The sequence below is a fragment of the Anser cygnoides genome, chromosome 7 (assembly GCF_040182565.1).
Source record: "Anser cygnoides isolate HZ-2024a breed goose chromosome 7, Taihu_goose_T2T_genome, whole genome shotgun sequence".
Lineage (NCBI taxonomy): Eukaryota > Metazoa > Chordata > Aves > Anseriformes > Anatidae > Anser > Anser cygnoides.
The window spans coordinates 19,210,133-19,237,819 of record NC_089879.1 but is presented as its reverse complement, the minus strand read 5'-3'; the positions used below and the strand labels follow the sequence as shown (position 1 = coordinate 19,237,819).

At 44.4% G+C, this 27,687-nt stretch overlaps 1 protein-coding gene across 12 annotated transcripts in view; it reads right to left on the bottom strand.

Moving 5' to 3' along the window:
- Positions 1 to 27,687, bottom strand: part of ARHGAP22 (Rho GTPase activating protein 22) — a 151,310-nt gene that overhangs the window by 27,612 nt on the left and 96,011 nt on the right. For 9 of the 12 annotated variants that reach the window (XR_010832988.1, XR_010832989.1, XR_010832990.1 and 6 more), the window contains 2 exons: positions 17,752 to 17,928; positions 810 to 1,017 (listed from right to left, as the gene is read on the bottom strand). Coding sequence is in view for 9 of the 12 variants with exons in the window: in XM_067000974.1 (XP_066857075.1) it covers positions 810 to 1,017; positions 17,752 to 17,928 (385 nt within the window). In the remaining 3 variants the exon portion in view is untranslated. Of the gene's footprint in view, positions 1 to 809; positions 1,018 to 4,788; positions 4,949 to 5,142; positions 5,581 to 17,751; positions 17,929 to 27,687 lie in introns of those variants that run through there. The other 3 variants (XM_048069294.2, XM_067000976.1, XM_067000977.1) reach the window with 3 other exon arrangements.

Genomic DNA, 27,687 nt, shown 5'->3' with positions numbered 1-27,687 from the left:
TGACACAGGCATGGCCAGTAGGACCAAAAGGCAGCTAGCATTTCTCTGTACCACACAAGGAGTGATTGCACCAATGTATTTACAAGGGGAAGAAAAATGCGAAATTGCCATTTTTATTTCAGAAACATTTGGCTCAAGTTTTATTGAAAATTCAAAACAGAACACAGATGTCCCTAAGTTATATTCAGTTTTGAAATGTTCCATCTCAGTTGCTGAAATTCTTGACCAAAAAAATTCATTATGGTCAAGAATTCTTCTGGTGTCAGAAAATACTTTGCTATGACTTGCTGACCAACTCTATATGACCAACACACAAAACAACAAGGGAAGATGTGTAAAATGCTGGTGACAGTTCTGAAACCTAGTGACAAAAGAACGGGAACAGTTGAGATGGCACCCCTGGACAGATCCAGTGTGGGGCAAGAGAGAATACAACATCTGAAAGCAGTAAGGCACCTGGTTCACCACTGTCCTTTTTTTTTTTTTTTTTTGGTGGGATCCCCACAGCTGCTGACTACGCTACACCCAAATCCAGCAATGCATTTCAGTATGTGCTTATTCAGTATGTGCTTGAAACATTGGAGTAGCCCCATCTTGACCAATGGGCCCAATTTATCCCCCTGCTCAAGCACCGAACTGAACGAAGGCCTCAACACACAACACCATGCTGGAGAAAGCCTCAGCAGCACTCTGAATGAAGAGAATGAAGGCATGGAAATAACATGTTCCTAGGGCAGCCATTGTCAGGCTATTCCTGCCAAACTACATGCCACAGGTAAACCAGCCTGAATTTGCTGATATAAACTCACCTGTCAAAGAGGGGCTTCTCTCCACAGTCAAAAGAATCCTGCAGATCTTTGACAAGGTTGGCTTGGCCAGGCATCCGGAAGAGCCCCTCCTCTGTAAGACCTCGCTCCCGAATAAAATCCACACACTGTTCCACCAGCAGGGGGGCCAAGCGCTGGCCATACTTCCTCTCGTACTGTACGGTGTCCTCTAATCGCTGTCCAAAGATCCCTGCCAACAGAGAGCAAGACAGACATTCAGGTGTTAGCTGAAGCTCTTCGTGAGCTATTAATGAGGGAGACTGTTTCTTTCACGACTGCCCAGCCTCTGTAAGTGCCCTGGAATCCCTTGGACAGTGCTGAGCACCACATACCAAGCAGTTTTGCTCTGCTCTGTCATGGCAGCAGGGGTTACTTGATGTGATTACAATGCAATCTGTGCAAAACCAGGAAGAAATTCCTTGTCCCAGAGTATAATTTCAGGGATACCCATCTCAGTGAAACTCATGAACAGATTAGAAACTAGAACTAGTAAAACCTTTACTTTGAAAGAAAACCTGTGTTTACAATAATAAAGATAAGTCACTCCTATGCTTCAGGGCATGCTCTCCTGCCAGGAGAAGGAGGGAATTTCCTTTAAGACTCTTCATAGCCCTCCAGCTCTGATACTGTAATGCAGTTGTGTAGGCTGGAGTGTAAGAAAGGTTTCTCTGACTTCTGATATATAATAAACTGGCAGGGAAAGGAAATTGGGCTTTGAGATCCTTCTTGCATGTTTCATTCCAGGAGATGAAACTGATGTCAGTGCAAGATTCGTTTCACTGAGGATTCAGCAGGGTTGGACTGAATACAGAATGCAGGTGTGGTTTGGTGAGACATCTGAATCCAGATCATGGCTGAGAAAGCAAAATCTCCACGGCCTGTTCATCCTGGCCTCTCTGCAGAGGCTGCCCATGGGGGGACCCACCAGCAGCTCTCAGCACTGCGCATCACTGCACACACAGTAGCAAGCCAGGCAACAGGAGTTGCCAGGTACTTTGCAGGCCCCTCAGCTATGAAAAACTGGGCAGGACCATGTGTCCTGTCTAACCTCCTTCATGATATTTTGTTGGTGACCATTTCTCCGCCTTCCTCAGAACTGAATTTTTGATCCTGGGCCACAGCCCAATGCAACCAAGGTCCTGCAGCTTTAGTTACAGCAAGCTTGGATGAGCCCCCAACCTATGCACCTCAGAGACAAAAAAAAAAAAAAAAAAAAAAAAAAAAAAGAAGCACATATCCTATTATCAATCTCTGAACCAGGCTTCCTCCCACCAAGCCCATCTATTGCCTCAAAATAATAAAAGGTATTTGCTCTCCAAGATGGAAAACATATAGGCTTGGGGAAGTCAGGCTATGAAGATGCAGGGCAATTAGAGGACAGCAGCCTTGTTTTCTCAAATCTCTCCTCCTTGTAGAACGTCAGCCCTGACACCCAAAGAGTCCACCTAGAGAAAGACAGGGAAAGAGGCGAATGCCCTGCACTCTCCCAGGTATAGAGCAGAACTCATGTTTTTGCAGAAGCCCACATTCTGGTGTTCTAGGTGGACCCAGAGCACAGACAGAGGCAGTGTCAGATACACACATACGTAAACTCAGACCCAGAACAACTGCACGCATCATCTCCACTTACAGTGTGAAGCTTTGTTTGCTTTTCCCTAGCCTTGACTGGCCCAGGGCCGGCAACAAGCCCTCACAGTTAGGTCAGTTTTTGCTGAGGTGAAGAAAAGACCCTTAAGCCACTGCCAGGATAAAAGACTTCTCCCAGCCCAGCTCTCTTGGCTGCCTCCCACCTTAGTTTGGCAGCCCCATTCCAGCCCAACTTCAATTGCAGATATATGTTTTCTCTTTCCCTTAACCCCGAACCATAATTTTCCAGAGAAGCACTAGAAAAGGTCCCCAGGCGTTACCCAGACAAAGTATTTCTCCCAGGCCAAGTCTGTTGGTAACTCCAACTTTCCCTTTGCAGCTCGTGTCACACTGCAGATACATGTTTCTCCTTTTTTCCCTGTCCTAACCTTAATATTTTTGCTAAGCCATAGACAAGGACCCCCAGCCACTGTGCAGAAGAAAGATTGCTCCCAGGCCACATCTCTTGGCAGAAGGAGTATTAGGATTGGGTTTTAGAGAGAGAAAGCACAGAGCTGCAGTTAGAGTGCGGCTGGAAAGGGGCAGCCAACAGCAAGCAAGTTTGCTGGGAGAGCTGCTCTTGCAAAAACCATGCAGTGTCTGCATAGCTTTGTCTTGGCTTAGAAGAGCAAATGGGTGTTAGGGTTAGGGTTCAGAGAAGGAGCAAGCTAAGAGCTATCTTTGGAGTAAGGCTGGAAAGGGACTATCAAAGGCACGTTGGAGCCGCTGACAGTCCCGGACTTGCAGAAATCTTTCTTCCAGGCATCTGCTGCAGGGCTTGACAAAGTGTCCTTCAGGAAAATTACCATTAGGGCTCTCCCAGCCATGCAGGCAGGAGACACACAGATTCACCTACTTCAGTCTCTCATGGCAAAACATGGCTGACTGAGGAGGCGGTGTCCTGCTAGCTCTACAAAGCTCATCTCATTTCAGCTATGTTTCAGAAGGGTTTGTAAAACTGAGGAGGTTAAATGTCCCTGAAACCACCAGACAAGATGGCATTACTGGTCTGGACAGGGACTGCCCCGCTTCACAAGGAAAAGCTAACGCGGAGCCAGTCGCACACAGCCTCATCTGCTGGCTCCTCAAGGCACAGGCCTGGTTTCAATCACCGGGCCTCTAGCTCAGGCTGAACTTGGCAGCGTTTCACTCCATTTGATGATTCTGCTGGAAGACATTAAAGTCCTTCTCTTCATTCAGAAGAAGGGGAGTCAGTGCCATCCGGTCACATGCCCAGACAGGGGTAGGCTGGAAATAAAGCCAAAAGCTCCTAGCAACCCAAGGGTTAACTTTCCTTGTTGTACCCTTATCTACAGCTAGGCCCTTTTGTTTGGTTTGAGAGCAGGGAAAAAAAAAAAAAAAAAAAAAACAGTGAGCCTGGGACCACATCCTGAATCTCAGAAAGATTCAAGAGATACTAAAAAAATTGGCTAGCAGAGCTCCAGGATTTCTTTCCTCTACTCCAACAAGCTGTCTCTGTTCTTTAAAGATTTAGGTGGCTCTTTGTGGAAAAAGCGAGCCAGGAATGATGTACTAAGACACAGACAGGCTTTCTGTCCTGGCCTGAATAGCTCACCCACCAGCTCCAGGCATACAAAGCCTATACATTCAACTATGCTGTCTGGACATGCTGTGGGCAGGAAAATATATGCTCCCAGCTTCATTTTTCCTCATCAGAGCTCTGATTTCAACCAAAATAAACTAAAGGCAGAGATAATAAAGTCAGCACTTGAGTAGATTTTCTTTGCAGAGAGGACTGAGGACACCATACGTGCTTAAAGAGGGAAAAGTCCAGACACACCTACATCAGCTGTACGTACAGGTTAGTACACACGTTAAAAGATGTGCAGGAAGATAATCAGCACACACCTGGATGCTGCTGTACAACAGTATATACACCCGCGCATGCATGTGGTGCCTCACAGACAGGCAGTTTATGGATGCAAAGGTTGTGTACGTGCTCACCTGCACAGGTAAGAGTCTGCTTTTACCTTCCCACATTCATGCTTAGGCTCCCATTTATCTGTCCCTCTCACACATGAAAGCACTGAGAAAAAAATCATGGGCAGACATTCAGAAACGCATACGCTTTCACAGCACCGAGCACACACAAACCTGCAGCTCTCCCTTGCCCTTCCCTGGCCCACCCAAGCACACCCCGTGAATGACTGCGGCAGCACCAGAGAACCGAGGTCCAGGTTAGGAGCTGTGGAAGCCCCCAAATGCAGTCCCTGACAACTGAACAGCCCAGCCAGACAAAGCACGCAGAAATGGGGAAAAGAAAGGGAAGCGACAGATAATCAGGAATCAACACAAATCTGATTAACTAACTCACCCAAGGTCACACAAATGAGTCTGTGGCAGAACCCGGTGTCTTCTAACCCCATTCCCCACAAAGATCAGCCTCCATATACTGGGGCATGACTGCTCTTATCCACCTATATATTCATTTAAATATTCTGTGTAAAAACAAGCACAAACACACTTCCCCTGAAACATCTTCAATGCTAACTTGGCATTCAGTAGTATTTTTGGCCATAGGCTGGGTCCTTCCCACTCCTTCCCCTTTATAAAGACGGCTGCTTTATTTAGATGTGTAGCCTCTGTCTCAGGCTAAGCTCAAATATCTACTTTTCTTCTAGGAAAAGAAAACCATAACAAATCTAAACTCTGGAAAATCATCTCATACCTCTCGTTCTTGTGCAGCACTCTGCTACATGACAGGCGCTGAGCTTCAAGCAGAAACCAGGCAGTGTCAGACAGCAGGAGCGGCAGAGAAAGAAAGTCCTGACTTCAGGCATCAGACACATTCTGAGTCCCAGCACTGGCAACTTTCCATTCACCCAGCGCTACAGAGCGGAGAGCAGCCGATCTGCCCTGGGAGATAATCTCAGCAGCACATCTGGTCTTAGCTCCACAACTCGGCATTAATTATGACTTGTGCAGAAAGCATTTGAAATATCCAATGAGATGCAGAGCTCCCCGGCTCCCTCCGCAAGGGGAAGGAGAGAGGAGAAAGACAGGCAGGTAGGGTCTTGCCCACCCTCGAAGCTGCCGCCAATATAAACAGCACCTAAGTATGGGTCACAAGTTTTAACAAAGGCATCCCCCATCGGCTCTGTAATATATTCATGCTCTAATTGCTTGTCAGATCTATTCTAGATAGCTGGAAAAGCTGAGCAACAGTTGCTGTCTGCATGCCACTCTCTGGATCCCTTCCTGACACAGGCAGCGTTAGCTGTGCTGCAGGCAACCCAGTGCCCTGGTCTGGCCTTTGAGCTGCTTGCAAAGCACCAGAAGCAGCCTTGTGTTGGAGGGGAACAGCCCCCCCTCAGCCTCAGCACACTCTCAGGATATCTCCCAGCTCTGGGACATGCTGTGAAGTTTTACACAGCTTAGGACGAGCTACAATCTTTGACCTAGTGCAGCTTTTTTGTGCTTACAGCCTCTGCATTAGCCCTTCACAGAGAAGTTGCCTGATGACAAGCAGCTCAGCTGAGTGACTAGTAGGGGAAGGAACTTAAAGCTCTTTGCATGTGAGCCACCCCCAGGACTTACCTGTGGGAAAACGTTCACCCCCTCAGGTCCTGCTCTGAGGTTAAGTGGCCTGCAGTTCAGAAAAACGCCTATCACGCTGTGATCCATGCAGTTACGCTGAGGTCAGCCCTCTATCCCATTTACAAAATGCATTCCCGTGACTACAGGCACGCAGCAGTCACCGCCCAGAACCTTTGCACCTACCTTCTCGGGAATTTTATGGAGTTTGGCTAGCTGCACCTCCCTCTGCAGAAAGTAAGTGTATACACACACATGCATTGCTCTTTGCGGCTGCTCATTCACTTCTACTATTAAAATATCACATCTGTGGCCACTGTAGACTACGCTCATCTGAATTTACTGGCTTACCACTTGCTTAACTACACTGTGACTGAGCTTAAACACACCACAAAGGGGATACTGACCCAGTGGTCAAGCTCTGAGATTCCAGTCACTGAGACAGTGTCGTCTTCCAGCTTGGGAAACTTGATATCAAGCTCTGTCTCTACATCCTCTGTTTTGATCAAAAGCTCCTGAAAAAAAAATGACTCTCACTTCAGGTAAAGGCAGTACCAGGATCAAAAGCCTCAGATCTTGAATAGCAAGGTAGCATGGTATTTCTTAGGTATTCAGGGTATAACCTGACTAACAAGGTATTTCACAACTTGACACCAGAAGCCCAGACAAAACACTAGACAATACCTATGACCCACTAAAGACATTTGGTAAGCAATGGAGATCCTTAAATAAAAAGTAAAAAAGATCCTGGGTATTCTTCACACTTTTATTGTCCTCTCTTCCCCTGTGGTGAGCACAGCAGGCTGCGGGTTAGGAAGAGCCTGCCTGCACTGCTAACCAGTGAGCAGGACCAATCCCCTGCTGAATGGCTGAGACACCGTCAGGATTTTTGGCACTATTCCCTGGAATGATGCCTCAAAACGTGTCACGTCTGCTAATAACATTATGGAGCCTGGGACTCAAAGTTTGGGATTGGAGCCCAGGAGATAGCAAACGCAGACTTTTATTCTTCCATTCACTTCTCCATTTCTGTCTTCCATCTCTCAAAACACGAGAACAAAGAGGGCATCCAATGAAATGGAAAGTCAGCTTGTATAACATGGATACTGTTGTACTTGAAGTGTAATTAACCTGTGAAATTCACAGCTTCTCTGCAGCCAAGGGCACAGCATGACTCAAAGCATGATCAGACATCAGCATGGCATATAAGAACCCTGAGTTGTATGAGAGATGATGAAGATGATGTAAACTCTTCTCCAAAGAAAAAGCCTTGGTAAGAGAAAAAGGCCGAAGGAACACATGCTTGCTCATGTGAGCATCACAACCAAAGCAGGAAAGGGCAGCTGCTTCGGTATGGTTCCCTGCAGATGGTCACTCTGCAGCTATAGGTGTCCTGTGAGAAGAATGTAACATGGCACAATATAGCTACACATCACCGTTACCAATTTACCTCCTGATATCAAACAATTCTCAATCCCTTACAAAGCCCTACTTAGACTACAGAATATGATGAGACTGGAATAAAAATCACTCTCTCTCTCTCTACATATAAATAGATACATATAAACATATATATAATTTATCTTCAGTGTTTTGAATTTCTAGTCGACTTGGATCCTGCTTACTCTGTTACATTTCCTAAAAATGAAATCCAAGATTCTCACATAATCACTGGATTGCAGGGGCTGCAGGCTGCAGAAATATGAGATTGCAATCACAGCAATAAAATCCAGATAAATGGCCACACTGCATATAAACAGCTAAACTGCCATCACAATTGCCACCCGGAGATCTCCGCATACACATGTGCCGAGGAGAAAAGGGGTTACGGAGACTGAACTCCCTCTTTCCCCCTTTGTATGAGGCTGTTTAACTGTAGGGAAGGTTACTGCTGGCCTGCTCTTACTTTCCGAAAGAAGAATTTGGGTTTGTAAGACTGTTTAGCAAGTAAATGTCACACGAACTTCCTGCTTGGGAGCTGCAGACACTTTCTTCTCTGGTGTCATTGTGTGGAGAAAGTGCTAGCAGTGCTCTCACGAGCCAGCACTGCCACAGTCATTCTGCTGCAGGTACGGGATCAGAGAGCAAGTATCCTGCCTCTGCATGTCACTACAAGCCTGGAGACTGGCTGGGAAGTTCACTACAGCTCAGACAACCTCTGAAATCCAAGCGTATCTCAGGCTTGGCATCTAACTCAGGTCAAATTCAGTCCTGAATCTGGTTGCAACAGATGGGAATGGCGAGCGTGCATGAACTCAGAAAATATTTCTTCCCCCTTCTCTGGTTGTGAACAACCTTGCTGGCTTGCACAGCTCTAGCAAGTGCCCATAGGCTGTGGGTATTTTTAAACATTGGCTTACATGTAGTATTAGCTAATATACACATACACTCAAGCGGACCTTAGGGAGCTCAGATCTAGGAAATTGGTTTGCCCATTTGAACAGAAAGGACCAAGTAGTGAAGTTTGAATCAGAGCTGAAGTTCCTCGATTTTCAGGCAAGTTGAGCCTTACGCAGACTTGTTCCCTCGCCCAGGCAAACACTGGCACGTGAGCACCTCCCTGTACCTGTTGAAAGCTGGCAGTGAAACAGCTACAGGTGATCAGTCACAGGGCTCAAGCCAGCAGGAAAGCCTCCAGCAGTAAGGATGCCCCTTGTACAGAAAATTTCCCTTCCAGTTTTTCCCTCTCCAAACACTTTGGACAGATCTTCCTGTGAATAAAATGACTCCTTCACATCCCTTCTCTCCCCTGCTCTGGGCGGGGGTCTCAACATTTACTGGTAAAATTAAATCTTTTGAAAATAAACAGGCCTCTGCTCACTGACTGATAAAGCAGTTCATCCTGGGTTGAAAAGTTACTGAACAGCAACGTTCATCCCTGTCTCACAATAGATTCAATCTAACCTGTGCACGGTGTTCTCCCATCCCTCTAAAATGTCAGGAAAGGAACCAACTGTGCAGCGCTGTAAATTACCCTGCAGTGGACTCTGCCCGATTTATGCTCTAAACTGAGATTATAACTGTTTGCTCACAGAGAAAAGATGATAAACAGACCTAAACATCACTTAACCACAGCATTCTGAATCCAGAGCCAAACCCTTGTGTTTATTGGTCTATTTCTCTCTAAACAAAGGCAAGAAGGATTTAGAGAACAAAACATCAAGAGCTAGAAAAAATGCCTTTTAGCAAGCAGTGATCTGGGCAAACGTGCCCTGGAAAACTTCTTTCTCCCCACAACATAAGAACATCTTTTACAGAGCTTTTTGCTCACTGACTCTTGCACATGCCTGCCTACGTGTAACAGATAGCTTCCCCAGACCTGAAGGAAACTGTCTGTAGGAAGCATCTGACTGGCAGAACTTCTCTTCCACGTGTGCTGCGTAGTGATTTCCCCACTGCACGGAAAAGTTTTACAAAAATTACGAGTGTCAGTAAGTCCAAAATATTTATGGTATAGTATAATTACTGCCACCAGAGTCTCATTGCTAGAGAAGGACTAAAACTCCTGCTGTGGGTCTAAATGCAAGGATCCCCGAGCCTGCAACCTGCCACTGATCCTCGCCTCTGGTACAGAACGAAACGAGCCACCCAGACTTTTGACCATCTTGGAACCTGGCAGGCCTGGTGATCTCGGCTCACCACTGAAATTTAGAACACCAGCCTCTCTAATCCATTCAGCACACTGAGCACACTTATGTCCTCAGGCCTTTCCGTACCCCAAGCCTGAGAAACTGATATCCTAAATACAATAGGACGCTGAGAAAATGACAGGATCAACACTGATCACCTAACCAGGCTACACGGGCATGGTTATTCAAATCAGACTTCACTATAAGTACCTCTGTCAGCCTGTAACCTGCAACTGTAAGACTCACTACCAGCTAAATCGTATATGGAGTCACTTTGTTGCTTCCTACAACTCAATCAGTGATGAAATCTATTAGTTAATTCCCACACATTTACCTTTATCTTCCACTATCCAACTAAAATTCTCAGTTAATATAAAGCATAAGTTTTACCTTTACCACTCAAGCATAAGATCATGGTCCAAGCTCTAGCCGCAGCTGAACTTGACTGTCTGTGCTTGGGGAGGGGATGGCATTTAGCTCCAATTCATAAAATGGATAAAACATTTCAGTAAATTTGCCAACTTTTCAGGAACACTTCAAGCAGAGGTCAAGGGCTTGATGTTCTTTTCCTCGAGCTGCAACTCAGAAGGTAGGAAGGGGAAACTGCAAGGCTGACTACCTGATGATAGAGAATAAGAACACTGTGGAGGGCAGAAGAGTAACCTTTAGAAAGGAAATGGGAGAAGATAGGGTGAATTTCTTTATTCTTGGTTCCTAAATGGTTAAAACTGCAACTCGCAAGGAGCAGATTACCCTTCCCCTTCAGTAAGTACAGATTCTCATAACATTCATCAAAGGAATAATATAGAGAAATTAAAATACTTGCCTGCAAGCTGAGAAACACCACAGGAACATGTTTGTCCCATTAATCATACGCTGCCAGGACGTGCAGCGAGAACCATCAGCGCTTTAAAAGCCTGTCAGCTTTCAAACACGAATCTGATGATTACAGGAACAACCTCACTGAGAAACCACCAGTGCAGCAGGAGGCACTGGCCAGACCAGGTGCTGCAAGCAGCAGCCACCACAACGTAACAAATGCACAGCCGCTATGATCTCTTCTTGGCACTTACTAGTCAAAGGGGACAACAGTCAGCTACTGAAGAAGAAAGCACAGGCATCACCATATTTTGCCAAAAGCAGGATAGCTCTCAGCAATACAAGGTATGTATGAAGTTAATGACTACATTCAGATGTCTTTGTCTGATAGCCCAGGTGGACTTATCTCCTATGAACTCATCTAATGCTATTTTGAACCCATTTATTATTTTTGTTTCCACAACATCTTGTAACAATGAGTTTCATAATTTGTGCCCTGCATGAAAAACATCTTTCCTTTGTTTAAACCTCATGACTGTGCCTTGTTCAAATCCTCCTTACATTTGTAATTTTATCCATCGTACCTACCTGAAATCATCTTTTCTCCAAGATCCTTTTCAAAGCCTTTTCAAAGTCTTTTTTTTTTTTTTTTTTCCCCTGAGGGAAGGCCTTGAAGTTGGATGGATTTTACATCTTAATCAGTTACACAGCCTCCAGAGTATAAGACCAATTCCAATTGAAAATTCTTCTCTGAGCAGAGGGGAAGGATCACGTCCCTCAGTCTGCTGGCAACACACATCCTAATGCAGCCCAAGAACCTGTTGGCTTTATCTGCCACAAGGGTGCATTGCTGGCTCATGTTCAACTTGTTGTCCATCAGCATCCCAGGTGCTTTTCCGCAAAGCTGCTTTCCAGCCAACCCAGAGTGTGCTGGTGCCTGAGGTTATTCCTCACCATGTCCTTTGAAAGATTATTGAGAGTGGCCTTACACATCAGCCAGTTCCCTCAGCACTCATGGATGCATCTCATCAGGTCCTACTGACTTGTATACACCAATTTTCTTTAAATGTTCCCTAACCCAAACATTCTCTACTGAGGAGAAAGCTTCCTTGTTCCAGACTGTCCCACTGGCCAGGAGCTGCTGATGACAAATCTTACCAGTAAAGCCTGAGGTGAAGAAGGCATTTGAGTACCTTAGCCTTTTCCATGTCCTTTGTCACCAGATTTCCCATCTCTTTCAGTAATGGGCCCACATTTTTCCTTGTCTTCATTTTGCTGCTGATATAACTGAAGAAACCTTTCTTGTTGCCAGACACGTCCCTCACCATGTGGGCTTTAGCTTTCCTAAGTCCATTCCTGCATGTTCAGATAGTTTCTCTATATTCCTTAGGTCACCTGTCCCTGTTCTCACTTATTCTATGCTTCTGTGCTTCCCTTTTAAGTTTGAGCTGTGTTAGGAGCTTATTGTTCATACACGTAGGCATTGTACTACCTTTGCTTGATTTCCTGCACATCATTGTGGACTGTTCTTGAGCTTGAAGGATATAATCCTTGAAAATCAAACAGCTCTGCTGGACCCTTCTTTTCTCCAGAACCATATCCCATGGGACTCTTCCAAGCATATCCCTGAAAAGGCAAAGAGTCTGCTCCCGTGAGGTCCAGGGCTGTGATTCTATTATCTGCCTTGCTGAATGATGCCTTCAGAGTGGCTCTTTTACAGACAGCGTGACCTCAGGCAAGTTATTTCATTGCCCAATACCTCAAATTCCTCCTTCACAAAAAATGAGGACAACAGCCTTTCCCTACCTCAAGGCCATGTCATGGTGATAGAATACATTGGGCATAAAGCAGCAATAAAAACCCCAGATACACCTGATGAGGTAAGTCAGAAAAAAGAACTTAATCAGATGTCTGAAACAGATGTTAAAATTCGAATTTTAAAAACTTCTCTGTTATGGGCAGTTCAGACGGCAAGACACACTCCCAACTCTGCTCTGTGTCTCAGTTTCTATATCCACAAGAAGTGTAACCCCTGTCCATAACACCTCTGCCTGGGGTAAAGCTAACCAGCACTTCCTCACGGATGATTCATGCATCCCCTCGTCCAGACATCTGAACTCGTAACCCCCATCATCCTCCTCTTTCTCTCCCCTTGGTTGGGCCCATCTCCCAGCATGAGACAACACTGAAGAGCAAACACTGATAAACTGCATCAGGCGCCAGCTGTCTCTGTGCAGAGATAAAAGCACATATCGGGCACAACAAACACCGAGTGCCACTCCCCACACACCTGTGGGAGCCTGCACCCTGCCACCAAGTGAAGGGGCTCCACAAAGCCCAGGCAGAAATCCGTCTCAAGGCTGCCACTTTGGTGGAGCCCTGTAATGAGACAGGGAGCAGAAACCGTTCTCAGTCTTCACACTGGGCAGACAACAGAACTCACCTCCGTGCTTTTCAATTTTTTGGTATCTTAGCATCTTAAATTCACTAATATAATTCTATGCTCATGGTGGTCTTACTGGAAAATCCCCATGGTGGAGACAGTAAACCCCACATTCCCAAGACTTAGAGTAATATCCTAGCTCCATCAGAGTCTAGCATCCTTGTGGACATGCACCTAATAACAACATCTGACCCTTCAAAACAGTCATTTTGCTTTCATGCAGATGGTATCTGAAAGACATTTACTCATATAAAACAGGATCCCTAATTAGGCCTATGTAGGGCTATCCCTCTATTACCCATAATGACTTTGAGATGTGTTTTAAATTACACATCAGAGCCTCCTCCTCTGGTTCTCAGCTCTCCCCTAGTACAAGATATGGTCTGCACAGGGCCCTGATTGCCAGCAAGAACATCCTCTGCATGATTTCTCTGGCAGAAAAGAAAGAATTCACATATCAGGCTTTACCTATCTGGAGGAGTGGACTGGAATTAATGCCAGTAGAGTCCCCAGTGGACACTTCTTCAGAGCCCTCCAGTTAAAAAGTTATTATTTCTCAGAATTATTCCTCCTCAGAAAAGAAGCTGCTCATGGAACTCCTTCAGAATAATTACGTTGTCACAGGTAAAGCTCTCCTTGTTTGCCTAAGGGAAGCACAGCCCTTCCAACTGCTTTACCTCTTCTCCAGCACAAGGAACTGATGAAAGCTTGGGATAAGGAGGAGGAGGAGGAATTAGGATAAAGGAATGGAGAAAGGGGCCGTGACATGCATTTCTGGCAGAGGAGCAAGGAACTGCTCATGGCAAGAAAGGATAAGTAAACAGAAGGAAACAAACACAAACACAGCACAAGATTAACACAAAATGATTCTGTCCCATGCCGTGCCGTTCATGTGCTGAGCTACAAGGAAGAATGTTACACCTCACGGCTTTCAGCTCAGGCACCAAAAACTCAACTTTTGTACCCTGTGGCCCCAAATTCAGTCCCAGACACGTTATGTTTTAAATCTTATGCAAGACAAAAATGAAGAAGGCATGAAAGCTAAGAGGTAAATAGATGGCAAAGGACCTCCTCAAAGGAGCTGTTTTTCTTCAGGCTAGAGGTACAGTCCACACTACAGATTTACAGAGCGAGGAAAGACCCTCTCTCCACTGTACTACTCCCAGCATTTTCCACACATCCAATTTCAGAGGATGTTGGCAGGCTCACTCCCTCCCAAGCTTGTGGCCAGGAAGCACTATGGCACTGCCAAAAGGCTTCCACATTAGAAAACAGGCAGAGAACAACACAGCTGTAGGGCACAAAGGGACTGTCCAGATAAACTTTCAGTGGTGTAAACTCAGAGCAAAATCTGTTCCTCGTGGAGGTAAGAAGGATCAGAAGAAACAGTTTTAAGCACCCTCTGTCTGAATGTGCTCCAAAATGCACTTCTTTCAAGCCTTTGTAACAAACCCTATTCCTAAAGACGTAAACTCAAAACATACAGCGTACTCTCAGATCTCACTTTTACAAAGTCCTCAACTCTGAATGAGGTGGACTAGACTCAAGAATTCAGAAGTCTGAAACTTAGGAAAACTGGCTCAAAATTATTTTCTCCATAAACAAGACAGCTCTTCTTCAAAAAAGTCAGGAACTCTAGGATTTTATTTGAAGGCCACATTTGAAATGTATTTCAACGCATGCATTCCATATGGCCTGAATGTGTCTCCTATAAATGATTTGGGATCCTCAGCAGCTTTGCAGAGTTTTCTGTTTTGTTTTAAAAAGCCTTTGCTATTCACCTTTAAACATAGTTCATGTGCCCGCATGAACACGTAAGAAGATACCCTCAACCTTTTTGATTTATAAGTTTCTTCAATACGTCAGCGAAGATTAAAGTGTGGCTAAGACTCCCCTTTTATCTTGGCATGATTTATTTTTACACCATATCAACTCTCTCCAGGGCTGGATATTTACATATTAATAATGAAGCCTGCTTTATAATTCCTCACCCCCATTCCTTTAGCGTCATATATTAAAAAGTGTCGATAGATAAGACTTGGCTCTCAAATTAGCAGTGATAGCAATGCAGAGTTCAAATTATTCAATTAAAACAGAGACAGCTATGTTTACAGTCCTCCCACATTTGAGCTAAGCTGGGATTTCACTCTCAGAAGCTTCCCTGCTCTACTCTGATAGAGGAGGAATAGTTTTAATCATTTCCCCAAACTGATTAAATCCTTTTGGAAACAATGGTTTTGATATTTTAACCATTTCCTTGTTATTGACAATCCTATAAATACTTTGTGAAGAGGGACTGAGGATGCAGTTCCACGGTTTGTTTAAGCCTATTTAAGTGTGGGCTGCAGCCAGAACGAACAAGCATGCCCTCCTCCACCCTACCATCTCTCCCCCACTGCCCTCATTTTGCTGGAACTGCTGTTCCTGCAGCTGCCTGCTTATCTGGGCAAGGGAGCCAACCCACCCCAAAACTAATTCACCCCCACCTTTTCTTCTCCCAGGTCATTTCCTTCTGCGCAGCTGTATAACCACCAGCACTAGCAGAATGAAACGTGGTGGGAACACATGGCTGCAAGGTGGGAAAAGACCAATGCTGACAGCAGCTAGCACACAGTCGGCTCAGAGGAGTGATGAAACCATAGGATAAGAATCTGCTCATGCAGCACTGACTACAGAGCAGAGCAGACATAGCCAAGCTAGCTTTAGACTCGTGCATTTGAGTAGCAGGGCAGAGAGCTTAGGCCAGGCTGACCGCCCAGGAGGTACCCGTGTTCTTGGGTAGATTTGATCCACAGGTAGAGGGAAAACCTCAACACACAACTGCAGTTCTTTCCAGCTGTGCTTTCTCTTCTACAGGATAGCTTAAGCCAGCTCTCACCAACATCAGCAGCAGCCTTTACACTGACATCAACAGGAACTGAATCAAACCTGCAGCATCTGAAAACAGCACAGAACTGCTGCTGTTTTCCTGTGTCACCCTGCTCCCCACACTCTCATGATTTCAACGTTCTACAGTTTTTGATATTTCATACAGTTGTTAAAGCTCTCCAGTTACTGGACTCAAATGTAAGACCATCTGCCCTCATTTAAAGGGAAGTCAAAATTTTACACTTCACCACTGAAGAGAAGCATAGAGGTAGAGAAAAAGAGCAGGTAACTGGGACAAAATTGCCCCCATAAAGAATCTAAGAAGAAAAAGAAACTGATCTCTGCTTTTATGCCATTCTCATATTTTTTTGTTTTTAAGATCTTAGAATTGTTAATTGTTTATTATCTTAATACTTTAAATACAATGCTTGTTCTGGAACTATTCCAAGAAGCTGACAAAACACAAATGCTGACCAAAAAAAAAAAAAAAAGGAAGCAGAATTTGTACAGATACCAGCAGCGCCGAAAACATCATGCCCTAAACCCTAAAGAAGGAGTCTGTTTCTGGAGTGTATACTATCTGCCATGACTGACTGTGTCCTTTTTCCTCACAGCATTTGTTTGATGCACATGGAAATGCTATAAAATACATGCTGTAAGGTCCACTATAAATGGTCACAGAAACACCAATTCGGATTTGCAGACTGCAGGGATCTGCACTGAGCTCAGTGTGAAGACCCCTTGCTGTGGACGGGACTTTAGAAGGAAAGTGAAACAAGCTCAAACTCATGTTTGAGGAGAATTCAGCGTAAATTAGTTTCTGCTAATGAAAAGAGCTTGTTCTACCCACGGCACAAGAGAATTTCATGGGACCTCTCAGAATTAGGTATAAGCTGCCCTTTTGTATATACACCCTTTCTGCTAAGGAGGGCCTAGGAAAAAATGACATCATCACTAGAGATTATATCTTTTCCAGACAAACCAAATGCTGCTGCTACACAGACAGTCAAAATCACAAGAGCCACTTAAAGGAGTGAAAAAAAAGATAAAAGTTACTAACAAATACTGGGTGTTCTTAGCGACCTTGTGATGTTTCAGCCTCTCTCAGTTGCACCAAGGTCACCTTTTTTCCCCTAGATCCAGGAAAAACAGTAACTTCATTTTGGCAAACTAATTGTATTACCAAACACTCGTTCAGCACTTTTTATCTGTACCTCTCAAAAGAAGACGATATCACTATCTGCACGTGATATCGCCATCTGCATGAACTCCATCAGTAGCACTGAAGCATTTGGAGTATTCAGTACCAAGCCAGGAGTTGCTGCTACCAGCAGTGAACCCTTGGTCTGTGTCAGACTGCAAAAACATCTCCTATCTAATCCCCTGACTTAAGAACGTGACTCGAAATCTTGAAGCTCATAGTACAGTATCAAAATGGGGAGTCTGGCTTTTTTGTTCATTTTAAATACAAGGATTGTGAACAGCTGTACTCTTACAGGTGTTCTCTCAGCCTGACCCTGTTGTTCTTCCTTAGGTTACATCTTCACTGAAGCTAGTGGAAGCTTTGCCTTCTCAGCCAGGCCCTACATTAACCAATTAAAAAGTTTTGCTGCCTCTGGCTTTGTAGAGGTTTAATTTGGGCATCTGCCTTTGAAGTGGAAAGTTGAGATAACTGGACAAAATCCTTTACATCCATAAGGATAAGAAAGATCCACAGAATACACAGTAATCAGCTTTAAGAAACTTAGCACTGGCAATCGTGTTATGTTTGTTATTACCACCCATTTTTGACTGTGAGTCAGTTATACAGTTTGGATGTGACCTCCCCTTTCATTACCTTCCATCCTGGCAAAAAAATAAAAAAAAAAATACACCAACCCAATCTCCATGCTGTAAAACACTTCACATAATCAAGAGCTTATCTAGGTATCTCAGTGATTTTACAGTGTTACACATATCCTAGTATCACAAGAATATGTTTTACCTTGAGGCAAATGTTTTAATTTATGTGCATGTGAGCTATTTGCAATACCTCCACCAAATGGAGCCCATATAACCCGTCGGATGGCTTTCACCCAATCTTCCATTTCATTCTGGGAATTAGCCATAAGCAGGAAAGCTTCATGATTGACAGGCATCTTTTCCCGGTCGCCTGCTCCGCCTGAAAGACAAAACACAAATCTCTTTTAGCATCTAGCCCAGAAGAGAACAAGTAATGTTTAAAACCACCAAGATTCTGGGTGAAAATTATTTAATTGAGCAGTTTTACGCACAATTCCTAGTCATATGTTGCAGCACCCACAAAGCAGGTTGATAAGACTTCAAAGCTGAAGTAAAAAACATGCATTTCCAGTGTGGGAACTTGGAGATGTTGCGCCTGCTGTCCCAGCAGTAAGCAAAGGGAGATCACAGGCTGTAAGACCCTGCAGGAGGAGCTCAAAATGAATTTCACATATCTGTGCTGAGGCACTGAGAGGGACCAAGGGAATCGTAAGACAAGTCAGGGTTTGAGACACAGAAGTTGCAAGATCATCTGCTTTCCTCAAGTTCCTGGGAATTTATAGTCTTGATATAGAAAGAGACCCAGTTTGATTTTGGATCCATCCCAGAAGCAGTGTTTTGGAACAGGAGTTAGGACTTGGGAATACGAATCTGACTCTCTCACTTGAAACAAGATCTTTAGGAGCCACTAACATTGCTGTGGAACATCCCAGGCAGTACTGACCAGAACACCAGGCGCACTCAAGCTGTTCTATTACATCTGTCATTTGAGGATTCTCTAAGGCTTACAACACTTTCACCTTTCTATTCCCATTTTCTTTTTAGCTCTGCACTTACTTCAGTCAATTTAAATTTTCCCCTCACCCCTCATTTTATGTCCCAGAGCCGGACACAACCTCATGAGGCCACACAAACAGCTTCGTTGGAGCTGATCCTGTCCAACACAGCAGCTGCATCACCAGCGGCCTAAAGCTTTTCCATCTCCATGGACACTGCCTTTGGCTTTTCTGCAGAGACAGCACCTCAGCTGTTGTGCCCATGCTGTTTCCACGCTTGCAAGCCAGAGCAGCCGGATTGCCTGTCCGTGCAATTCAGAGATAAGGGCAGGACAATGGCACGTGGTGGTTTCTGCAGAACTGACTTAAACACAAAACGTGCGCCTTCTAAATCCTCGCTAATCTGGGGAAAGGAGCAAACTGGAAGCTGCCTGCAAGCCAAGGAAGTGGTTTTTCTTGCTGTTAATTGTTTCCCCGGCCTAGAAACACCCGTGGAGCACACGCTGATTTGCAAAGCAAAAGGGCTTTTTGTGTGTGGTGTGAGATATGCCACGAAGGGCTCTGTGGCAATTCACAGAACAAAGGAGACTGAGGCAGCCTTTCAGCACAGAACAGAGATGACTGCCCACCTGGCACTAGGCATAGAGCTTAAAAAACAAAAGCCGGGATCTTTTCCCCTGCGCATATCCAAATTCTGATTCTCTCCTCACAGCATCCTCCCGGACAGCCTCCCCTTTTGAATTTGCTCAATGATTCGCATTCCCTGAGATAAGGAAGCAGAACAGCTGCAAGAGGTAGGCACCGAACACCGAGCTGCGCTCCAGCTCTGCTGAGTACCACAGACTGGGGAGCAGTAGGCAAACTGGACTGTGGGTTTGGGTTGGCCCTCGACCAGGCCCTGCCAGGTTACCACGTCTTTGCATTGCCAAGCCCAAACACTCCAAAAACTTCTTTGTTTAACCCAGCTCTCCTTTCTCTACCTATAGAGCCCAACGTTACGGGAAGTCTTTCTCCAGGCTGTCTCCTCACTCCTGCTCCCAAGAACCTCTTCTTATCCCACTTTACAGTAGGCCCGGCCAAGTGACCCGATGTCAGTGATCTGAGTGCTGCAGTGAAACGAGCCGTGCAGCTGAGCACCGGCCCTCAAGGACTCAGCTCACCCTGTAAGGGGCACCTCTTCATTTTATTTCACTCCCCAGCAGTACTACACTAGCCACTCTCACCTCAGACAGGCAGACATGCATCCTTCTGGCTGACCTCCAGCCATCCCCTTGGCTTCTTTCTTAGCATTAAAGTCTTATTTATTTATTACCAACAATGAGTTTGGTTATCTTCATCACTGCAACTACAAACCTTATAGTTGAGGCATTTCTAGCTGCCAGTTAATTCTGATATATCCTGGTCTTGCAAAATGGGCTGTTTAGCTCTACTTCAGGACACTAGAGCATCCATAAGTGCATGTGCTGCATGAACCACACCACCAGAGAAAACTGCGCTTGGCCAAGGCAAAACACGCGTCCTGTTCTTAAATTTAAAGGGACCCAGCTGAGGTCTTGCCCACACAAGCCACAAAGTATAAGAAGAGAGCAGAGTCCTAGTTCAGAATGAACTACCAACTGCAAATTTAGCGAGAACAGCTGAACTAAAGCATGCAAAGAGAGACATAACAAGCAGAGAAAGATGAAGCTTCCATCCGACTGAACTTGTGCAGAAGTGGTGTCTCAGCATCTTCCCCCTGAATTGCCGTACCATGGGGACCTGACTACAACTCCCCTTCCCCTAAGATGTTACTTTGGACCAGCCAGCTGCCCTGTAAATCTCCTTAGGCATTTTTCATGCAAGCGTTTAGGGAAAAATATTTATACTTCTATTAGAGTCTGCAAAAAGTAAAAACAGGATGGGAAAAAGATTCCTGCACATGCTGCAGAACCTAGGCTTGAGACTCTGCCAAAACCTTTACATACAGCTTCTCTGTGGTTAGCTTTGTCCCACTGAAACTTTAAATAGGAGCAAGGTCATGATCCTACAAGCTGCCTGTGGGAGAGTCAGTAGTGACTAGTCACAAGAGTACAAGCAGATAAATACAACTCCACGCAGAGACACTAGTGTAGAAACCAGAATGCACTTCAGAAGGACTTCTTAGAGAAGTCCTCATGTGTTAGTATGAGATGAATAAGCAGTGGCAGAGCAAGCAGACCCAAATATAAACAATTTTTCTTTTATGACTTTTTGATCTTGTTCCTTTCCACACACTGCTGGCTCCTTTCACTACATCACCAAGGCAATAAGCAGAATTAGAGCTCCCTGAAGGGTGGAGTTCAGATGCATCTCTCTATGCTGTTGCAGCATCCAACAGATTTTGAGTCTTAGAAGTCAGAATAACAAAAAACAGCTAAATCCAAATGTTTAGATCTTATTAAAACAAACAAACAAACAAACAAACACACCTCCCTTCCACTGCACCTTCTTTACAAATCCAGAATTGTACCAGAAATTCACAGCTGCTTTCATTTCTGTGCCGAGCTACAAAAGAGGACCTTGTTCTGGGTTTCAGATTTGAGTTGTCAACATAGACACTGTACAGACTCAAACATACTGGCCTTTAGGAACCCGAAAACAATTTTAAACCTTTCTGCCTAGAAATGCTTGGATACAAAATTTTAGCTTTGCCCATCGAAGCAGTATGAAGCTTGCAGGCCAACACTGCACTGAAACCTCCCTCCTGCCCCGAGGGGAGCCGCAGCCCACCCTGAGCAGCTGGGAGACTCCAGCCCGACAAACACAAGGGCTGCTGCATAAAGCTAACAGGGCTCTGGCTCCTCCGCACCACAACAGGGAGGAACAGTCTGCTAATGATTTTTAAACACAGACAAGGGCTTTCTATTCCTTTGAACAGAATTTCTCACTCATCTTTAATCATGCTCCCATACAAACGAGACTAGCCCTCAGAGGCCTGCTCTGTCAGCTCAGGATTGCCAGGGACAGACATTCCGGCCCTTCTGCTCAGAGACACTGTCAGCTCCAGACCAGAGGAAAAAATAAAACTGTCTGCAAACACAGCACCTCAATGCACGTGGTAGAAGCAGGGAGCTTAACTTTGGGGGTGAGTAGTCCAGCAGCTTCAGCATTAACCTGCGACCAGGGCACCCTGCATTCAGTCACCTACCCTGCTGCAGAGCTGCGGCATCAGATGAGATGTGCTGGGTTCCACCTCTATCTGTAGAACAAGCGGGCAGCACTACGTGCCTCCCTCACAGGCGTACAGAAACAGCGAACAACTTCAGGACTAGGAAACCTGACGGTGACTGTGCAAGTGCATACAGCAAATGTGATGGCTGAGAACGATTAAAGGTCTTGTTTTGTTACTGCTCACCATCAAAAGGGCAGCAGACTTCAATGCTTTGCCACCCTCACCTCAAGGTACCGTTGCAAAGTTGCTTTATAGATACTGGTAGGTATTTTGCCTCAAGGGAACTGACTAGGTCAAGGCTGCTAGGTGCAGAGCGCAAGTGCTCTCTCTCCCAGCAAAGCTGACAGAATCGCTCCCGAAGTGCTCGGGTGTTTTGTGTAACTGCATTTCACGTGGCCTTGGAGCTGTCTGCTGATGGCATCAGCCGCAAGCATTCACCTCGGAGTAGCGTGCCACCTCCTAGGCCTTAGTAAGTCATTCTTTCAGCTCTTTCCAGGGCCCAGAACACGGAAGATCAAACACTGAAAGACTGGGGCTAGGTAACTGGCTGAAGGTCTGACAGAGCACTGCAGCAGCAGCAGGAATTGAAATCCATATTTCAAAGCCCTGTTTACCAAAAGTTCTTCCTTTTTTGACCATCCTTAGTCTGGTATGCATTCACGGGGAAGTGCAAAGCATAAGGCTGCCATTATGCCACATGTACCTGTCCTGCCCTGTGTTCCTGTTCAAAGAGCCCAGAACAGCCCTCCAGCTGCAGCTCTCCCTTTATAACAGCTGTTTCCAATGAGGAAACCTTGGAAGCATTCTTTTTGCCATGAATTTTATTCACACAAGCTTAACCTTCAGAAGAGCAACATCTGCAGATCCAAGCTTTACAGCCCCTTTCTCTGTATGGAAACAGATCAGGGGAAGCAGGACTGGACTTCCAGTAGATGATCCTGCCCCATTCCGTGTAAAAGGAGGAATGTTTATGTCCTCAGATGAAGCTGCTGTCAGGTTCTGCTGAAGTTGGCAACTTGTTTTTCTCTTCAGACCATTTCCCTCCCTCCCCTGCACATCTGGTTTGCCTTTCTCCCATTTCTTACATAGTTCTGCTTATTGATGTGCTTGGGTATTGTCATTATATCAACTCCACCAAAAATGTACAAAACTACAAATGCTTGTGTATGTGTATATATTTACATGCTTGCAATGCTTTGGTGTGGATAGCAGTGGTGTTTTCAGTAGGGGTGAAACTGAGTTGGCCACGCGCATGCTGCTGCAATGTGTGGGGAGGCAAACAGCAGTTCCAAGGGTGAGTTATGAAAGTGCTGGTGGATGGGTAAGTCAAGGCCCAAAGAACGCTTGCCCTCAGTGCTAAAGCAAGCAGTGACTTGAAGCCTTTGATTGCAGACAGGCAGCAACGAAGATCTTGACAAATGGACAAAAACTTGCACCCAGCAGCTGAGAACAATTGCAATGATTCATCGTCCCTGACCGACTCTTCATGATTGTCCTAAAGGTGAGGATCAGATTCAGGGCTCTAAGATCTCCCTGATAATGAAAGAAGGTGAAAAATGAGGTAGATGAATTCTGTCAAGGTAAAGGGCAACTGTATTAGGGGGAATCTGCACAGCAAGAAAAAAATAGCCTTGATCTTTGGATTATGAAAAGAGACAAAAAATATTAGCAAAATAAGTAAAAGGTCATTAGATGCTTGAGTGCTTGGATCAGGGAAAATTGACAGGATCTACAAGGGAAGGACAGAGAAACGGAGCAGTACAGTAAATAGTGATATGTGCTTGCCATGGTTTTTTGTATTTGTATCTATAGATACAGGCACATATCCATGCATGTATGGGATATCCAAGTTGGAAGTTAATGCAGAAGCTGAGAGTAAACTTGTGATCACCTTTTAAAAAGCTTATAAAGTTAAGAAAAATAAAGTCTGGGGATTTAGCATTACACAGCGTGCAAATAAAAGAAACAAGCTTTGGATCAAAACCCATTTATTCTGTTTCAGTTCAATTTTTCCTAAAGAAACATGCACCTTTGCAGGTGACATGTTTTATTTCCACATTTTGGAATCAGTCTGAGGGGATTCTAATGTTCAGCTTTCACTTGGTTTTGGCAATGAGGAAAATGAAATCTTAAATTGCTTTTATTGTGCAGAGCAAGGCCAGCTCATAAATTGACATGGTTTAAAGTTTCTTGGTGCAGAACTAACAAGAGTGTTCTAAACTCTCATTGACTTTTCAGTCAAATGCCTAATTTCCTTAAATGCTTTTAAATCCCACAGGTTTAATGATAATTACAAGTAGATGATGATCAAATTTTCAAAAGTTCTAGCAGAGGATTTTCATGAGTCACTAAGTGATTTTTAGATCTCAGATCTTAGACCTTGTCCCAGAGAATAACACAAAGGCAGATAAACAGCCTAACGTCAGTGCCATCTATAAACTAATTCAAGGGCCCTGGTACTGGGGGGAGAACAGATCCTTTCTGCGGTTTCAAACGAGTACTTCTGTGCATTTCAGACACCATTAAATTACTTTAAAGAGGCACCAGCAAGGAGATTAGACCTTAGAATCGTGGTTTCTTATGCAAAAATTCTGACAAGACTTAACATGAACGGAGGCACTTCAGCTCTTCTGTACTGACACACAGGCTACAGAAAACTCTTAAAAATCTAAGGCTAGTGTTCTGTTTCAGTTGTCAGGATCAGGTGTATGATTAATAAAAGTACAAGTAATAAATGAAGATTTGGTTTAATCTTTGACCTTTTAGACATAAAAAAAATAATGTATCAGGTGAGTTTGACTTTTGTTTTAATTTCAACTCCTGCCTGGAGATTCCTTTCTTGATATGTCATCTGTATTACTCTAGACTTATCTATTGAACTGAGGAACTGGTTAATGCTACCAATCACTTCAAATAAACCAAAACCTTGGAAGCAAACAAACCCATGCTCCAGGTATGCCCTATGCTGTTACTGATGTCACAGTCACATAAGCGAAGTGCCCTGGCAAACAGAAAAAAGATGCAAGATAAAAGGAAGTGAGAAGGACAACTTTAGGTGCTTTTATAGGATGAGCAAGTAGCAGTGTACACAAATGCCACCTTAAACCCCTGCTTATAAAGCTTTCTCTTGCTCAGTGCTTTGTAATGTTTAAGTCTACTTAAGTTGATTTTTTTGATGTGCTTTATCTGCCTTAGGCTGAACTGTGAGAAGTCTCAGTAAAAAAAATAAATAAATAAGGCTCAGCCATTTTTAAGTTAACATCTGGTATTAAAAATACATGTATTGCAATCATACTCTAATGCGTCCACACCTCCTTGTTTTCAAGAATCTGAAATTTCGTGAGGAGATCGCTATGCCACCTGGGATGTGCTGCTCAAAGTGGCTGCAATGTCCAGTCCTAGCTTAGAGCTGAATTCACAGCTATGGGAAGGCCACCTCTACTGCAGCAGCCCAATATTTAGGGTTGAGGTGAGCCCAGGCATAATATGCAACTGCTCTAGGTACATTATTTTTCTCAAGGACGTAGCATCTCCCTTGCACCAACACAGCTCAGGCACCATTCCCTCCAGCTCCTGCTCACAATTACTTTGCTCCATAAGAGGAATTGCCATTAATCAAGATCACGCTGGCTCCCTAGCCAGAGAGGTTTCAGGAGCCTGTGAAACGCCCCCAGGTCTGTTCAGTATCCCTATAAACACAAGTATTGTTATTGCTTTGAGATTTGTTTGCACCAGCTTCTGCTAGCTAGCAGCAAATGATGAAATGTCTCCAACATAGTCACAGCTCATTTAGGAAGTCAGAAGAACCTTTCCAAATAGGAATAGATCAACAATAATTAACACGAGGAGCAACTACTAAACCATCAATTGCTGGGAGCAGCATGACACCACTTTGCCTCTGCTGCGACTTGTGTTTCATCCTGAGTGGGAATGCTAGAGCACCTGCACTCTAATTATCTCCAAGGATGCTTCAGGTGTTAGACTGTCAAATAAGTGACAGTATGCTCAAATCAATTAAACCCTTGTGACTCAACTCAAATAATATTTCCCAATAGGAAATTACTGTGCAGACAGAACATGTTCACTTCCAAACCTGGATCACAGCAGAAGTAACAGCTTGTTAGCTGGACTTCTCAGTGTGCAGTGGCACGGTCACTGTCTTAAAACAATACCTGCTGAAAAGCAGACAAATTTAGGGTACAGTGTGGCCTATGCTAACATTGTTTGCCTGCCAAGCAACAGGTATCAGGCACCTTGGCACCAGCCTCTCACTAGAAAATGAAAGTTCCTACTGGAAAAGGTGGTGTTGGGAGCCCAGGCACATTTGGGGTTCAGCTCCTTCCACTTGCACAAACCCTTCCTTCAAAATCTGTCTGATGTCACCAGCTCTTAGAGAGCTGTTCATCTCACGAAGTGTCTTTTTTAGAATGATAGAAAGACAACTTCTTTCCCTCTGTACAGATGTCCTAGAAAAAAATAAAAAAGCCATTTCCCTGAAAAAAAAAAAAAACACAAACCAAACCAGAAAACCAAAACACCCCAGTCCTACTACAAAATTAAATCTGTGGTGGTGATGGCAATTGATGAGAAGGGGGAGAAAGACCAGGTTGCAAAGCTTTTTTCCCAGTATGTTACATGGACAGCCTTGTACCGACAGGTATTTGCTTTCCCTTATCCTTCTTTCTCCCACTCCAGAAAACTGATCCTTGCAGCCTTTCCTCAATATATTCCAAATCTAGAAGGCTACAACAAGCTCAATCCTTAAAAGTGATGAAGTGTGCAACTGCCCAGGCTATGGTAACCTCCTGATCATTTCACTAGTCTCTGGCCTGGACTGAAGGGAAATGAATTCTTCTGAGGCCAGCAGAAACCATGCACTCGGATGGAGATGCTCCATTCAGGGCAGCCCAGTGGCAGAAGGTGTGCGCCAGCCCATGTAAGGCACATTTCAGGAGGTGTATCTGAAATAAGACAGCTATGAATTTGAAGGTACAAAATATACATATATATATATATATATATCACAAATGCATGCACAGAAGACTCAGAAAATAGTTGCACATCTGTACAAAGCAGGTCGCATGGTTCAACGTGGTTCTCCAAAGCAACAAGTGCTAGACACTTCTGAGGAATGTATCAAATTATATACTCCAACTGTGGTTATGTTTACACACTATTATAAGGGAGGAAATTCCTTCCTGACCAAAGACGATGATCCTTCATGCTTTGAAATATCTGAATGGAAATGACTGGATAATTTTTATGCATTACCATGCAACCACAAGCAATTTTCTAGCTCTCATAAATTTCTTCAAATCTTTAACACTGAAGACAAGAGTCAAGGGAAATTTTAAATCCTGATGAACAGTGAGTTACCGCAATACCAGACTAGCAAAATCTGATCTATTTTTATTTGAAAATTTCATTCTGGAAAGATAATACCCAACTGCTGCTAATACCTAACTTCTTTCAGGATTGTTGCGTTCACATTTTCCAGGTATGCTCACTGATAGGAGTGAAGTTGCTCCCGTGCCTTCTAAATAAGTCTCATTACAACTATTTCCTCTTCCCCCTTGCACCTCATAAGCCTAATTTTTCTTTCCTCTGCAACTAACTCCACTATGAAACTTAAAAATACAGTGAGGGAGTCTTCAAAGATGATATTGCTGCCATCTTAGCCAAAGCTATGGACTTTGAACAAAGGAGAACTGAGGTGAAACCATCAGCTGGTACGGCTTTGGCTGTAGACAGCAGCACTCTTAGCTAAGCCTGCAAAGGCTCAGATTCTTTGCAGACTGAATACAGAGTTCTTCAGAAATCCAAGCCAACCAATTACAAACGTTATTTTCTTCAGTGAAGTGACTGAAGCTTTACAGGCACAGTTTTGGCAGCAGCAAATACCCGGCCTATCATTAAGGACACAACACTTACAGACTTTGTTTTCACAAAAATG